The sequence below is a fragment of the Astatotilapia calliptera genome, chromosome 19, assembly GCF_964374335.1.
Source record: "Astatotilapia calliptera chromosome 19, fAstCal68.1, whole genome shotgun sequence".
Lineage (NCBI taxonomy): Eukaryota > Metazoa > Chordata > Actinopteri > Cichliformes > Cichlidae > Astatotilapia > Astatotilapia calliptera.
This window is the reverse complement of record NC_137440.1, coordinates 2,015,765-2,032,074: the sequence shown is the minus strand read 5'-3', so window position 1 is coordinate 2,032,074 and position 16,310 is coordinate 2,015,765. Positions and strand designations below refer to the sequence as shown.

At 44.4% G+C, this 16,310-nt stretch overlaps 1 protein-coding gene and 1 pseudogene across 2 annotated transcripts in view; both read right to left on the bottom strand.

The window, feature by feature from the left end:
- LOC113012715 (oxygen-dependent coproporphyrinogen-III oxidase, mitochondrial pseudogene) lies at window positions 1-694 on the bottom strand (annotated as a pseudogene). Its single transcript, XR_013903912.1, has 2 exons — window positions 667-694; window positions 1-521 (listed from the first exon to the last, which is right to left on the bottom strand). The product of XR_013903912.1 is annotated as an oxygen-dependent coproporphyrinogen-III oxidase, mitochondrial pseudogene (transcript).
- The window catches only part of enpep (glutamyl aminopeptidase), a 33,419-nt gene continuing 17,692 nt past the window's right edge, over window positions 584-16,310 (bottom strand). The window contains exons 12-20 of the mRNA XM_026152794.2: window positions 15,742-15,878; window positions 15,499-15,554; window positions 15,248-15,398; window positions 10,913-10,986; window positions 4,071-4,175; window positions 3,320-3,493; window positions 2,893-3,033; window positions 2,235-2,316; window positions 584-2,076 (exon numbers count right to left, since the gene is read on the bottom strand). Coding sequence (XP_026008579.2) covers window positions 1,930-2,076; window positions 2,235-2,316; window positions 2,893-3,033; window positions 3,320-3,493; window positions 4,071-4,175; window positions 10,913-10,986; window positions 15,248-15,398; window positions 15,499-15,554; window positions 15,742-15,878 — 1,067 coding nt within the window. The 3' untranslated portion in view covers window positions 584-1,929. The remainder of the gene's footprint in view (window positions 2,077-2,234; window positions 2,317-2,892; window positions 3,034-3,319; window positions 3,494-4,070; window positions 4,176-10,912; window positions 10,987-15,247; window positions 15,399-15,498; window positions 15,555-15,741; window positions 15,879-16,310) is intronic.

Below are 16,310 nucleotides of genomic sequence, written 5' to 3'. Positions count from 1 at the left end.
TCACACCCAGTCTTTGGGGTTTCATAATGCGTCCAGCATCTCAACCTTCCGGGTGCCTTTGGCAGGCTCGTGCATGTACTCCCACTTTGCAGGGAGTGGGAGGTACATGAGGATGCTCTCAATTCTTGAGCCGGGCGTGGCCAGGCCAAACTTCACTCCCCTGTCGTACACCAGGTTAAACTCCACATACCGGCCTTGTCGAACCTGCTGCCAGTCCCTCTCCTCATCAGTAAAAGAGTCATTGAGATGTTTGTACACAAAGGGCAGATAGCAGGGCACCACAGTGAGGGTGCAGCGCTTGACGAAGCTGAACACCTCCTCCTGATTTGGGGAGTCCAGGTCGTCAGAGAAGATTCCTCCTATACCACGGCTCTCTCCTCTGTGGCGGATGTAGAAGTACCTATCAAACCATTTATTAAAGTCGGGCTAGTACTGTGGGTGGTGCTTGTCACAGGCCTTCAGGGTTTTGTGGAATTGAAAGACATTACAAAAGTTTACCCCCAAACCCAGGTGACATAAGGCTTTAAGCAAAAAAAGGATGTTTAACCATGTCAGACGCCTTTAAAAAGTCCAAAAACAACACTAAGCTTTCTGTCTTTATTAGTTGATGATAATCAAGCATATCAAGGTTGTGTACATTTCTTCCTTTTATAAAAGCCGACTGACAATCGTCCACTAAAAAGCATTTATTCATCTCATACGTTAATCAATGTGACAGTTTACACAGTTTTGCTTCCTCTATGATGCTAACTTGTTTACTGTTTCATAAAGAGTCAAAAGGGGAATGTCTTCAATTTAGACTTTTGAATGCAGGGCTTTTTTTTTTTAGCAATTTTGCAAGGGTAAGGCAACGCTTTATCAAATGGTAATAATCAGTTATGAATTTCATCCTAATCTAACTAACCTATTCTAAACTAGAGCTGATTTCTGATACCAATCTTGAGCTGAATGAGAGAAAAGAGAACAGATACACCCAGGACACAGATGCACTGATTTCCATCCCATGCCTGATAAAGTCCAAAAGGGGAAGCACTGTCTCGGTACAAAGTCCTCCAACTTCTTTGATCCTATAATCTAACACAGCAAAAATGAGCAAAGAAATAGCCAAAAATTATCATTCCAATTTGTACGTCCACAAAAATTGGGCAGTGGTTAATCCTCTGGTGCTTTTCACTGAAATTTCTACCTGTGAACTCCAAAGTGATGATGCTGCTCTTTAGTCATTTGTGTGAAACTAGAGAAAGAACCCCAAATCTTCTTAACAGCTGCTGTTATACTCATTTATGTTCGATGAGAATTATACACGATTAACTATTTACAGATATACACATAAAGAAATACTCTGATATAGCACTCTGTATTACTTTCACCATATAAACTCTTTATGTTAAGTCCTTTATTCTCCTCTTGGATGGAGATAAGCCAGTGGATTTTAATCTTCTTGGCAATGGTAATACATGTGTGTGAAACATTGCATATGTTTATTAAAAGGCCACCATCAAAGTTAAAGGTGGTTCAACGAAATTTTAGAATGTGTGTGGGTTTATTAGGAAAGAATAATGCATATTCACAGTGATAGAAGCCAGTTTCATATGGGAGCATGTTCATTTACATATTGAAATATCATATTTGTCAATTGCTGAAAGCAAATTGATTCCAATTTCTTTTCCAAGTTAATTTAGTGTGTATACAATACGCTGGTATATCCTGGTAGCAAGTGCCAGAACCTCAGAATTTGGGTGTTTTTTTAGACCGTCATGTTGTTTTGACTGATGAAAATCAGAAGAACCCTCGGATTAGTAGGTCCCTGCTAAAAACAAAGACAAATCACCGAATTGTGTCATTACAAAGTGCCAGTTTCAACAAAGTGTTGTGGGTGCTCTAGTTCTTTACAGCAACAGTATGAATGTACGCCTGTGATGTTTTCCATCAGGCAATGTTACTGTCCAGCCACTCCTTGATCTCATTTTCATTCCTCCTAATCCATTCGATATTGTTCCTCACTGTCTCAAGTGCCTGCTTCCTGGGCATCTCACCAGCACCAGCATTTGGAGTTAGGTTGAAGAAATGCTCCATCTAAAAAACCATAAAAAGGCATAAAAATGTACAATAACTCTAAACACAAGGTGTCAACCTGAAATTGTCAGTAAATAAAATCTATTAGCTACAATTAAAAAATCACAGCCTTGTTTGTATAAGGGCAAAGAGAAAGTTACATAAAAGCTCAGGCTAACCTTCCATAACTGGAGCTCTGTGTTGAATCTGGTGGTAATTCTATTGAGTAGGCGACCAAGGTTCCTGTCATCGATGGTGTACCTGGTAAAACAGTGTAATATATAATTTCCAGGAGTGAGTTTAAAGAAATTCTCTTGTCTTTCCAGTTGTGCCTGTGTGACTGGTGCTTTCATTTTTGGGAAGTGGACAAGTCCTGATAAAATGAATTAAGTCTGCATTAGATGACCTGCTAGAACACAACAAAATTCAGATTATTTCTACCAAGCATTCTCCCTCAGATACCTTAGGACTTTACAGAGGAACTCTGCACTGACAGTTTAAACCTTTGGGATGAATCCCTGTGATTAAAAAGAAAGACATGCAGTTTCCCTCATCTGGTGGAACATATACTCAAAGTGGTGACATGGTGGTGTAGTGATTAACACTGTTGCTTCACAGCAAGAAGGTTCCTGTTTTAACCCCTACTAATTAGTATTTAATTCAAAACACACTTAACTCTCTTAATGTTATAACAGAACAATAGAACTAGACCAGTCTGACCATTTACCAGCCCTACTGTTTCAACGTGGTCAAACATAAATAAACAAATGAATCTACCATCCAAAGTTATGATCATGGTATGCGTGCCTACTTTGTGTGCTGGCTTATTGTACTGACCTGTTTACCAGATAGTCCCAGTTGAGTGTACTCCACTCCCAGGCCATGCTTTGGCCAAGTGGGTTATAGGATACGTATTGGACCAAAGTAAACAAATCCTGACTCCTCACTACGCTCTCATCTTTTGTAGCCTCCAGGAGCCTGTTAGACAAGAAAATGTATTCTTCCTCAAAAAGGGGAAAGTTTATCTTAGTTGCTTAAGCCTAAGTTTAAAGGCAAAAAAGCCTGTGCCAAAACCAGAAAATTACTTGCACTGTTATTAATTCTTATAGTTCACTTAGGACAGCAGTCTACAGAAACATATTTTCAGTGAGTCTGAATTACAGGCACAGACCTAATGAAATATGGGTTAGCTAAATATCACGTAATGAAACTGTAGAAGACATGATAAGTGAACCGGTCAAAATAAATTAGACAGTGTTATTACCTATAAAGAAGCTCCACATTTTCCACAGATGCCAGTCCATACAGCAGCTTGTCCTTCTCTTGGGCCAAAGACGTCTCTTTATACCTCTGGAACATTATGTTCCACTTTTCTTCACTGCCTGAATTCTTCATACCGTATTGATATACCAGCAATCTCAGGTTGACTGCTACGCTGCTGTAGATCAAAAGATAATTACATGGTGCAGTGAAATAAGTTAAATTATTGTTGTTTGGGTTTCTTTTTCAATTTAACCTTTATTTATACAAGTAGTCGCATTGAGAGCCAAGAGAGACCTGTTCCAGACAAACATATTAAAATTACAACAATAAAAAAAAAAAATAGCTACAGTTGTCTTATGTACACAGTCATATTAAAAACAAGAACAAGTTCCCAGAGATGATTTCACAAAAACATTTGTACGTCTTTTGAGGTCTGCAAGTGAAATCAAGTGAGAGAGCTTCAAATTTTTCTGCAATGTATTGCATGAAGACGGGGCAGAAAAGCAGAGTGCCTTCTTCCCACGCTCTCTACAAACTGATGGAACGGTGAATGTCCTGAGACTGCAGTCTGTAACTAAACTGTTTGCATAAACAGTAAACCAGAAATAGAATTGAAGTTAAATTGACACCAACCATCCTGTTCATTGGTGTCAACCAATAATTGCTGTGTTAAAATAATAATGAGAATAGAAAATATATAACTTTTGAATAATATATTTTCTGTCTGTTAGTTAGAACACTGGAGAACTTGCCTAAGACTTCCACTGATCCACTGGTCAAAAATCCGAGAAGCTTCGTTCAGAGCATCCTGATCTCCCATCTGACAAGCGATGCCAAGCACTGTCTCCCTTAGTAACCTGCAAAATATAACATCATTGAATAGCCTCAGAACCCTGACCCTGTTCCAACATGAGATAAGACTCATCTGTGCCTGAACACTTCTGTAAATGTCTGAACACAACTCGCCAAGGACTTAGTTACTTATTTGCACTGTCAATTTTCAAAACCAATACAGCACCACTTGTGCAATACCTCACTTTTCATTACTTTTATGGACAGCATTATGCATATGTTATTAGCATAGGTGGGAAGTAACAAAGTAACAATACTTTGTTACTGTACTTAAGTAGAATTTTCAGATATCTGTACTTGAGTATTTCTTTTTCTGACACGTTTTTACTTTTTACTCCTAATATTTTCAAAACAGACTCTTTAGGGTCAACCGTATCGTTTATAGGGTTTATACTCAAGGCTTAAAGAGGGCGTGTCCGTAAGTTGTGTTCGCAGTACTTCAGAATCTATCTACCACTACAGAAGAGGAGTGAGCATGAAGGGAGTTATGTTTTTTAAGTGGCAGGTAATTTCAATATCGATGTCTTTTTGACTGTCAGAGAAGTGTTTATGTTGAGGTTTTTAAAGCAGTTATGACGCTAAACACTGGAGCTGATGAAGTCACATTAGAGATTTTTAATTTTCCACAAAATACATGTTCTAGGTCCAGCCAAGGCTCCTCTAATAAGCTTGGTTTAATTCATTCTGAAACATATAGCAACCTATTGGAGAAGAAGCAGTGATAGAAACCTGGCAGTTCTTAGACCACCATTGTGTTTTGATTTTTACAATGTCATGGTCCTGGGCCGGGTTGGCCCAGTATTCTTAGTTCTCTTGTATTTTTGTATTCAGTTCCCTGTTTAGGTTCTGTTTCCGGAGTTGCCCTGTTATGTTGTTCCCTGTGTGCTTTCCCTTTGTGACTCTCACCCCCTGTGTGCCCCTCTATGTATTCATGAGCCCTTGTCCCCTTTCGTGTTTTATTCCATGTTTTCCCCAGCCTGTTATGTCTGTGTTCTCCCCGTGCTCTCTCCTCCTGTCTGAACCTCTGTGTACTTCCTGTTTGACTCTGCCCGTCTCCCGTCAGTGTTATGTTCACCCCGCCCTGTCCCGTTATGGTTATCTGTGTCAGCTGTGTTCCCCGTGTGTTCCCACTTTCCTCGTTAACCCTCTGTGTATTTCTGTCTGCGTCTCCCTCTGTTCGGCGTCGCGTTCTCCCTCATGTTGTGTGTTATTCTCCCCGTGGTTCCTGGTACATCTCATGTTTAGTTTTTCCAGTTTAGTTCAGTACTGTTTTGTGTTTCACCTTTAAGCCAGCATTAAAACTGTGATCTTTAAGTTTATCCCCGTGTCTGTGAGTCTGCATCTTGGGTCCTTCTCCTGCCTGCCACACAACGAATCATGACAGAAGAACGCGACCCCGAACTGGACCCAGCAGCTCACAACCCCTCCGCGGACCTCCAGGAAGACTTGGTCTACACGGTGGAATACCACTGTGAGGAATGGGCGACGCTGCCTAGAGGCGAATACCGGGAGACCGTAGCCGTCCGTCTTCAGCGGATGGTGTCCGGGCTCCCGTGGCTATTCGGCGCGCTGCGCCCCCACATCCGGGCCTTTCTTGTGTCCGCCGGGGGCATCCGCCCGGGGCAGCTGTCCCAGAAAGAACCGGAAACGGTCAGGATCGGGACCATGGGGCTCACCACCGTTACGCCGCCTGTTCGCTTCTCTTCGGCTTCTACATCTTCGCCACCGCCTGTCTACACTACGTGGCGCACGGAGATGCCAGAGGCCAGCGACTTCGGTGAAGAGGAGCGGCAGCAGGTGTTACGGGCATATCGGGAGGACGAGCTCTGTTGGAAGCCCTGGCTTATCACCGAGGAGGAGCTCTCGTCAGCTGTCCCACCACAGATCGACCACCCACCCTCGCCGCCGCGATCGGGCTACTCGTCTCCTGCTTCCTGCCTGGCACAGATGTGGTCTGAGGGCGAGGAGCCGGTCGCCACGGAAGGCCGGGCTGAGCCCACGGCCGCCCCTAAGAGGAAACGGCGTTCCCGCCGCTGTCGCACACCGCCACGGCCCGTTCTGCCCTCCACTGAACAACACGAGGTGGCTGTGGGGGGCGCGGATTCCGACCTCGAGGAGCGGCAGCGCGCCATATGCGCGCAACTGGAGGAAGAGCTACGAGAGGAGCCATGGCTCGCTCCCCCCTACGATGAGGTTTTCCGCGGGACACGGCTAGCCCTTGGGGGGCCCCCGGAGTTGCCTGGGACTCCCGCCTGCCACTCCGCTTACTACCGCCTCCTCAGCCGCTGCGACGCCTCAGGAGCCTCCATCTCCCACGTCTACGGGGCCCACGGCCAAAAGAAAACGGCGTTCGCGTTGCCACCGCATCGCCCGATGCTCGGAGGTGAGTGAAACTGTCCAGTCGCTCCAAGTTACCTCTGAGCGGAAGGCATGTGAGGAGGCTACGGACTTAGCCGGTGAGGTGGCTAGCAATGAGCCATTCACCGAGCCGCAGGCCAGAGACAGTTCCGCTCCCGCTTCACTCAACCCGGCAGGGACCACAGACTCGATTCACAGACTGACAAGGTTTCCCACCGCCTTTGGTTTTAATAGCAGTAGGGAGGTGTTTCCTTTGGTGTCTCTTTCCGTGTCTGCAGTTCCAACTAAATCTGAGTTGCCTGTGGTTTCTCTCTTCCCTCCTGAGCCGGCCCTGCTCCTCCATCGGTCACTGAATGAAGGCAACGAAAGCATAGCTAGTGCTCCGGTGTGCCCAGCTACACTTGCTTTTCACGAACCAGAGACTGTGAACACTGGTCATGAACCCCTAGCATGTTACCAAGATGCACACATAACAGCAGATCATGGTGACCAGGACACTGTAATGTCACAACACGTCTCCTGTCTCCCCATAGGTAATAAACCAGGTGGTTCTGAACTGTTTTGCTCCAGCACCATAACCACCACTCAGGAGATGGAAGCTGGGGTCAGGATTTATGTGACACCATTTTCTCCTGCCTCTATGAACTCGTCACTAGATAGGGTTTTGGCCCCGAACAATGTCGTAACCACCCTCTCTCAGCCTGAAGTGTCACCTGCTTCAGTTAATGGTTCACGTACCGTTTCACCTGTATCTGTCTCTCCACTCAATAGGGTTAGCACTCTGAAACCACAGATCACTGCGGGTACGGGTTCCAACAAACACATCCATCCAACACACCACAGTCATGCTACCACGGTGCCAATGGTTAGGTCCATATCTGTGTATTTACTGTTTTTCCAGGAGTCAGCTCCTGATGATCTAAGCTTTGTTTTTGTGGATCAAGTGGTGGTTCTTGTTTTCCGTATGGTCGAACCAGCTCCTCTGAGCCGCACACTACCACCGGTTGAGTCCAACCAGCTTATGTTGACCTCTCCTAGGACTACACAGACTGGGCTAGTAACCTCTGAGCCACTTTGGACTGATGTAGACTCTGGGAACCTAATGATTGCTGGCTCAGAACTGGTGGTCCCTACCACTGTCCACTTCATGGTTTCTTGTGTTAAGATGTTAAGCCCTATAGACTGTTTTTTACCTGCTCTCTCTCTCTCTGGGTTTGTGCCTCAGCAGCCTGTGTTTCCTCAGCTCCTAGTCCAGCCAGGGGCCTTCATAACAGTTTGTCCTGCGTCTGCTGTTGGACTCCCAGGTGTGCCTATCCGGCACCCTGCGGCGACGCCACCGCTTCGCGTCACGTCAGCTGGAGGGCCCGAGGGGCCCGTTCAGTCACCCGTCTCCGCTGGAGGGTCCGAGGGGCCCGTTCAGCCTCCTGTCTCCGCTGGAGGGTCCGAGGGGCCCGTTCAGCCTCCTGTCTCCGCTGGAGGGTCCGAGGGGCCCGTTCAGCCTCCATCAGCCTCTGCAGCTCCGCCTGGTCCAGCCTCAGCCTCAGAGTCTTCGTCCTCGTCTGGCCCAGCCTCAGAGTCTCCCGCCTCGACCGGTCCCGCCTCGACTGGTCCTGTGCTCACCGGGCCTCGGCCAGTACGCCTGACACTGGAGAGCCGCCGCTGCCTTCCGCGCGGCCGGCCTCCTGAACTGCTCCGTCTCCTTCGCCGCCGCCGCTGCCTTCCGCGCGGCCGGCCTCCTGAACTGCTGAGTCGTCTCCTTCGCCGCCGCCGCTGCCTTCCGCGCGGCCGGCCCCCTGAACTGCTCCGTCGTCTCCTTCGTCGCCGCCGTTGCCCTCCGCGCGGCCGGCCTCCGGGTCGGCCCCCTGAACTTTATTTGAACTATGGTCTTGTGCTCCTGTGTTTTCTGTTGTTCGTTTTTGTTTTTTGTTCCGAGCCCTCCGTCCTAGGCCCCCGCCACCCGCCCTGGGTCGTTTTCTGTTTGGTTTTTGTTTTCCTGTGTTTGGGCTGTCTGGAGCCAGCCCTTGTGGGGGGGGTGATGTCATGGTCCTGGGCCGGGTTGGCCCAGTATTCTTAGTTCTCTTGTATTTTTGTATTCAGTTCCCTGTTTAGGTTCTGTTTCCTGAGTTGCCCTGTTATGTTGTTCCCTGTGTGCTTTCCCTTTGTGACTCTCACCCCCTGTGTGCCCCTCTATGTATTCATGAGCCCTTGTCCCCTTTCGTGTTTTATTCCATGTTTTCCCCAGCCTGTTATGTCTGTGTTCTCCCCGTGCTCTCTCCTCCTGTCTGAACCTCTGTGTACTTCCTGTTTGACTCTGCCCGGCTCCCGTCAGTGTTATGTTCACCCCGCCCTGTCTCGTTATGGTTATCTGTGTCAGCTGTGTTCCCCGTGTGTTCCCACTTTCCTCGTTAACCCTCTGTGTATTTCTGTCTGCGTCTCCCTCTGTTCGGCGTCGCGTTCTCCCTCATGTTGTGTGTTATTCTCCCCGTGGTTCCTGGTACATCTCATGTTTAGATTTCCAGTTTAGTTCAGTACTGTTTTGTGTTTCACCTTTAAGCCAGCATTAAAACTGTGATCTTTAAGTTTATCCCCGTGTCTGTGAGTCTGCATCTTGGGTCCTTCTCCTGCCTGCCACACAACGAATCATGACAGAAGAACGCGACCCCGAACTGGACCCAGCAGCTCACAACCCCTCCGCGGACCTCCAGGAAGACTTGGTCTACACGGTGGAATACCACTGTGAGGAATGGGCGACGCTGCCTCCGTCTTCAGCGGATGGTGTCCGGGCTCCCGTGGCTATTCGGCGCGCTGCGCCCCCACATCCGGGCCTTTCTTGTGTCCGCCGGGGGCATCCGCCCGGGGCAGCTGTCCCAGAAAGAACCGGAAACGGTCAGGATCGGGACCATGGGGCTCACAACCGCAGACCTCGTGTAACCACCCAGCCCAGGACCTCCACATCCAGCAGGTTCACCTCCAAGATCGTCTGAGACCAGCCACCCAGACAGCTGCTGGAACAATTGGTTTGCACAACCAAACAATTTCTGCACAAACTGTCAGAAACCGTCTCAGGGACGCTCAACTGCATGCCCGTCGTCCTCATCGGGGTCTTGACCTGACTCCAGCTCGTCGCCGTAACAGACTTGTGTGGGCAAATGCTCACATTCGATGGCGTCTGGCACGTTGGAGAGGTGTGGGCTTCACGGATGAATCATGGTTCACATTGTTCAGGGCAGATGGCAGCTGACAATGTCCCAGTTCTTGCATGGCCAGCATACTCACCGGACATGTCACCCATTGAGCATGTTCGGGATGTGCTTGACCGGCGTATACGACAGCGTGTACCAGTTCCCACGAATATCCAACAACCTCGCACAGCCATTGAAGTGGAGTGGACCAACATTCCACAGGCCACAATTGACAATCTGATAGACTCCATGCGACGATGTGTTGCACTGCATGAGGCAAATGGTGGTCACACCAGATACTGACCGGTTCTGGGTCCCCAGACCCCCAATAGCGCAAAAAACTGCACATTCCAGGGTGGCCTTTTGTTGTGGGCAGTCTGAGGTACACCTGTGCACTACTCATGATGTCAGATCAGCATCCTGATGTGGCACACCTGTGAGGTGGGATGGATTATCTCAATATAGCAGATGTGCCCACTACCACACATTTGGACTGATTTGTGACCACTGTTTGGGAGGGATGGTTATATTGTGTATCTGGAATGAATTTTAGGTCTCTACGTCCATCCCATGGGGAATGGGAGCAGTAACAAAGGTGTTGCGTTTATATTTTTGTTCAGTGTAATTTGGTGATAGAGCAATAATCTATTAGTTTACATTTATTATTTGCTGAGTGTCTACCCTTGATTAAACCTGTCTGGTCAGAATTAATTATGAATGAGTGATTTTTTTTCTAATCTTCTGGCAAGGACATTGCAAAGTATTTTAAGGTCTACATTTATAGTAATAAATCACACAGCAATAGTTACGTTACAAAATACATTTTGGGGCATTTACTCTGTAATCTGTAGTGGAATACATTTTAAAAGTAACCTTCCCAAAACTGTGCAAGACACAGGTGACCTGCATTAGCTGACGATCCTCCCATGCCAGTCAAACAGCAGACCGTGAGTGTGGGAGGGTCGTAACACTGGTTATTAGGTTTTGGGGGCTTACTTTTTCACACAGGGCCTGGTGGGTTTGTATAGCCTTTTCACATTCATCATGTTGTATTTACCTGGTATTCAGTGCATATTTACCTACATTGTTAAACATTAAAGTTTAATTAACGATCTAAAATATTTAAGTGTAAGAAAAATGCAAAAAAAGAAAAAGATTGAGGAAGGGGCTAATACTGTTTGACAGAACTATTAATGTTGTACCTCTCTGTCTGTGTTCCTTCATCCTCCCATCCAAGCTGTGTCGCGATTGCTTTAACATGGTCACGAAACAGTTGCTGGAGAAAAGAACCAAACATTTTTGTTAACTGTCACAGGAAAACCATATGTGTGTAGCAGTGCAGAAATGTCACATTGCAATATAGAAATGTAGTTTCTTCTGAATCAGTGATTACTGAATTTTTACATATTTGGACTCTAGTCTAGAGCCACCCCTCATTTCTTCATATTTTGCTGAGAAAACTGGAACATTTTAAACATTAATGAAAATACAGTATTTAAGACAAGAACAGAGTTTCTGCATTTGTTACAGACATGAAAGTCAATAATTCTTGTACACATCAACAACTCGTTTAGACAAGACTTGTTATGGGGGATTGGCTTGTATATTATGTATTGCCAATGCTTTCAGCTTCAGGTACATGAGCTAGTGCAGTGGTTCCCAAACGTTTTTTGCTAGGCCCCCTTTGTTTTACAACAAAAATGTTCGACAGAATGGCAGATAGACAAAATACTGTTAATCTGACTATCTGCAAGTTTTACACGCTTACATACACACAGGCAGTTACTGTCCCTCCATTTACAAAGGCAGAGGCGTCACAGTGCGATTATTTTACGTGTAGTTGTTTTTTCCTGTGTAATAATATTCAACATTGCTGTCAATACATTTTTCAAAAAATGCCTCTCTGTGCAAAATGGGTTCAAAAACATAAACAGCTGTGGGATCCTGTTTGTCTGTGATTTAGACAGGGGGAACAAATCGTGGCAGGATCAGCCTGATGTTATTTGTATCCCGCTGTAACTTTACTGTATAAAGAGCAAACATCTCCAAAATGTCAGGAGTAGTTAGTCATTACAACAAGTGTTTGTGAACTAAAAATCAAGAATGTGGGATCCTGTTTGTCCGTGATTTGAACAGCCCAGCGCTGCTCCCGACGCAGGGAAAAGCAATTCTGCAGGGAGACCTTCCTCAGCACTAGCTGGACTGGCCATCGGGCATACCGGGCATTTGCTCGGTGGGCTGATGGTGATTTTCCGTTTTTATGGGCCGATGATTTTTTTTTTTTGTAACAGCATGAACAATGAAAGGTGGTGGATTGGCCAGATGCTGGCTGGTGTGTAAAATAACTCAATTGTTTGGTGGTGGCTATGGCTGAGCTTCCACAGATTCAGTAACATTAGCAAGTGGTGGAGGCCAGCAGGTGGATGAGGGAAAGGGGAGGCAGGAAGAGGAGAGACCCGAGGCGGCTGCAGGTCCGAGTGTGAACTGAACTTCAGGTAAGAAGTTATGACCTGCAGTCTATCTGGGTCAGATATGAACCAACTTTAGGTGGAGTTTATTTTCGTTGTGCTGACTTTTTACCGTCAGTTACAATAACTCGTACTGCTACTAGCTAGCATGACAGAGTTTCTATACAGCTGGGTGGTGCTATGATGTTACTGATAGTGAACTTTATTTTATTCATAAGGTTAGTTAGTAGACTTGCCAACCGTCCTGTAAAAAGACGGAATGGTCCCTCATTCAGAGAAAATATTACGCGTTTCGTGTTGAGCTGAGAAGGGACGCAGTTTGTCTAGGATGGAAAAAGACACAAAGCTGGATTTATTCTGTCGTTACGCTGCAGCTGCCTCTTCTTTTCTCATTCTCTCCCCTCCCTCTCCTGTTGCTACTTCAATCATGAAACTGATCAATGATCAGCTGATCGGCTTTTCTCTCTTGTTTATTTATCGCCCACTTTGCGCCAGAAACAGGAAACCAGCGGATGTCGCGTTAAACAACAGCAGCACGTTTAAGCTTGATCAGCTGTTGTTAGAATTTATTTAATATTAATTTCTAGTATCAGCTGATGTTTGCTGGAGCCACAGCTGTAAAGCTGCTGGTCATGATGTCTGTTTGGATATGTGGTGAGAGGGAAACATGAGGATGAAACCAGGAGATGTCCTTACTGAACCATCAGAGCTGAACAGGTGATGGAGAAGCAGGTTTACCTTTTAGGTGACATGAATGAGTTGAAGGGCAGTTATAAGGGAAGGAAGAAATACATGGATACACCCATAGACTCGAGACAGAATTCACAATGCATTTTTGGGACTTTCAGGTGTTTGGACCAATGTTTTATTTTCTGATCAAACCAGAAAGCTTTAATGAGCAGCTAGACTTCTCTTGCATTAACTGGCTGAGTTAATGCAAGGTGAACTCCCAACTCTTGAGCCACGATCGCCCCACGAAAGTAACTTAACTAGTATTATAACAAATGTCTTTCTTCTGGGTGCCATTAAGTAACGTACTGCATTACTTTTAAGAAAAGTGTTCCATGTGATATGTGTAAGAACTTTTTTACTTTACTTTCAATTGAGTAATGACCCAAACACTGATCACATCATCTGACATTTACAAACATTTGAGCACTCAGCATGCAATGTCTTTGATATGCTACTTAGAGATGGTGCTGACAAACCCAATTAGAATTGATAAGGGAATCAACAGGGAACCCAATCGATAAGTGTCATTTCTAATGGAATCGGAATCACTAAATTCTTATCAATTCCTAACCTTAGTGATATGTCCCTGTAAAAGAGAAAATACAGTGTAATCAGATATTAGGGTTGCTATCCACTTTTATCATATCGATTCTCTAGAAAACGAAACGAAATACAAGTCATAATCACACAATCAAACGAATACATTTCTGTTTAACTTAAGTAGTGTGTTGATAAATGCAACATGAAAAGCTTAAAAAAGAGAGACATTTCTTCATGACCTCATACCACTGAGCCATACAGCAATACTGGTAAGATGACTTGATCTGAACAACTATAACTGGGTTCCACAGTTCATACCGTCTGATTTGTTGGTATAAACCTTTTCATCACTACCAAGTTAAATAATTTGGTAACCAATGAAATCAGCTCTGCAGGACTTGCACTCATATTATACTATTTATTTATGAGTGACTTATGTATGTATGTATGTATATATATGTATATATTGTACTATTCTTAGTTAGTGTATTGTCTGTCTTGTCTTAATGTTGGTTTAAAATGGAGCACTGTAACAAAAAATAATTTCCCCCAGGGATCAATAAAGTATTCTGATTCTGATTCTGATTATTATTCTTCAGATACTTGATCTGGGTTTTAACCTCTTCCTCAGAAAAAGTCTTGAAATTAAATATTTAAGTAAATTTGTATTAAAATCAAACAAATCTGTACCATACGGCTTTAGATGTTTATAACCATGAAACTCCTCTACCGTTATTCCATCACAGGCAATCAGTTGTGAAGATGTTCCTATTCATTATCATCCAACACCCTTTAGCATCCTTACTTTTATAGTTAAGCGCATATTAGTTTCTTTTCTATACTTGAGTTTAAACTTAAGTAAACTTTTACCCTGATGGGGGTAAGGCACAGGATATCCTGCCTTAATCTTTTCTTCTTACACTCATGATACTATTAACATTAACAGTTTTCACCATACCATTTATCACCTTAGACACATGTAACCCACTAAATACATACCTAATTGGATGATCTACATTATTAACAAAACCTTTTCCTTCCTTCCAACTTCTTTCTATTCCTTCCAAGCCCAGTGAGAAGCTCGTCAGAGCTTGTTAACTAAATTCTTCTCCCACCTCCACCTTTTCAATGCAAAACAAATTTTCCTGCCCAAATTAGGAGGTATCTGCTTTAGGCCGTGACAGATGTGGCAATCCCAGCTAACACCAGTATCAGAAAGAAGCATTTGAACACTGACAAATGCCAAGAGCTTCCAAGTGCTGTAGCAACCACTGGAGAAGATGTGGAAGGTAAAGTCCAACACAGAACACCCAAGGAGACACACACTTTGTATATATGGCATATATAAGTTAATAAGTATTTCTACCTATCTCACTGTTATGAGCATTATTTCCTGGGGACATTTTTCTAAATGCTACAGGTTGATATTATAATGTAGAAGAGAGATTAAAACTATCTCACCTGGTGTATATAATGGTAATAATATCAACGAAGCATGTGAAACTTGCACATTTCATTGCAGATGGAAACTCAATGTCTTACCCAAAGCACAAGAATATCATCTAAATTGCAGCTATAAAAACTATGCAGATAGTGGGATTAAAAGTTGGAAATGAGTTGAGACGTATTAATATTATTTATTAATAACAGCAATAATAAACTGACAGGTTTATATACTGTGGCCTTGTTTTGTTTGTGATTTGTGTTTCTGCTTACAATGATTATTTGCTTTTAAATAACTGAGCGCTTAAATGTGAATCATACATAGAAAGACAGAAGCGTTAACATTGTGATTACCTGAAACTTTGGATAGAGTAGAGCATTGCTAGACAACATGTTCCGGACATAGGCAATGGAGGCATCCACACGGTCCCAGACTATATACTCCGTCTCACTTGTCAGGTACTTAGTGAGGTTGAAGGCGTGACCGTAATCTATAATGTCCGCTCTAAACAGTTAAAAGAAAAAAGATTAGTATTCTGTATTTCCAATTAGACATCAATGATTTGTTTATGCAGATTTCTTTGAGTGTTTTGATGATATCCAACCTTGCAAGAGCAAAAACATCATCAATATAGCTTGTGCGATCAGCTGCATCAAACTCCTGGGGGACAAGAGATTCAGAAAGAGTAACAGTGAGGCCTATGAATGCTGTGGTATGGTTTGGCTCTGCCTCTTCATTTTCTAACTCCTCCATAATAAGAGTTTAGCAACCCAGATAAAATCTACAATATGATTGGTTGAGTGTAGAATAGATATTATTATGTTCAAGTGGGGTCTGAAAGGTATACCAAATGGTTGGTTTGAAGCTGTTGACTAATAGCAGTCCACATGCGGTCATCATGGTTGACTCTGTAGAATCCAATATGATCATCGTTAACCTTTAGCAGCCCATCCGCTAATGGTGAGTAACCGGTGATGGTTTGCTCTGAAAGTAGTCATTATAAGAACAGTGAAGGAAATATTATGAGCAGTACTGTTTGAAAGTTTGATGTTTAAAGTTAATTGTTACTTGTCACTTCTCTGGTGGGGATAAATCCCCTGGTTGAGCGATACTAACTAGATATATTTGGGCTCGCCTCAAAGCACAGCTCAAGCTCTGGAACCAGTGTCTATCTATTTCCCCCAAGATGTGCCCTCAGTGGGAGGTGGCAGACTGGGATGAATTTACTTGTATCCTCTTGGTTCAATAACTGCATGTTCAGTGTTTTACCCAGTGGATAAAAGGGTTGCCTGCCTGTGCCATCAGATCAGGGAATGGGTCCCTACTGTCGTAACTGTGCACCAAATAACAGTTCAGAGTACTCAGCATTATTGGAATCACTGGGTAGAATGGTGAACAGTGTTCCACCTGTGGACT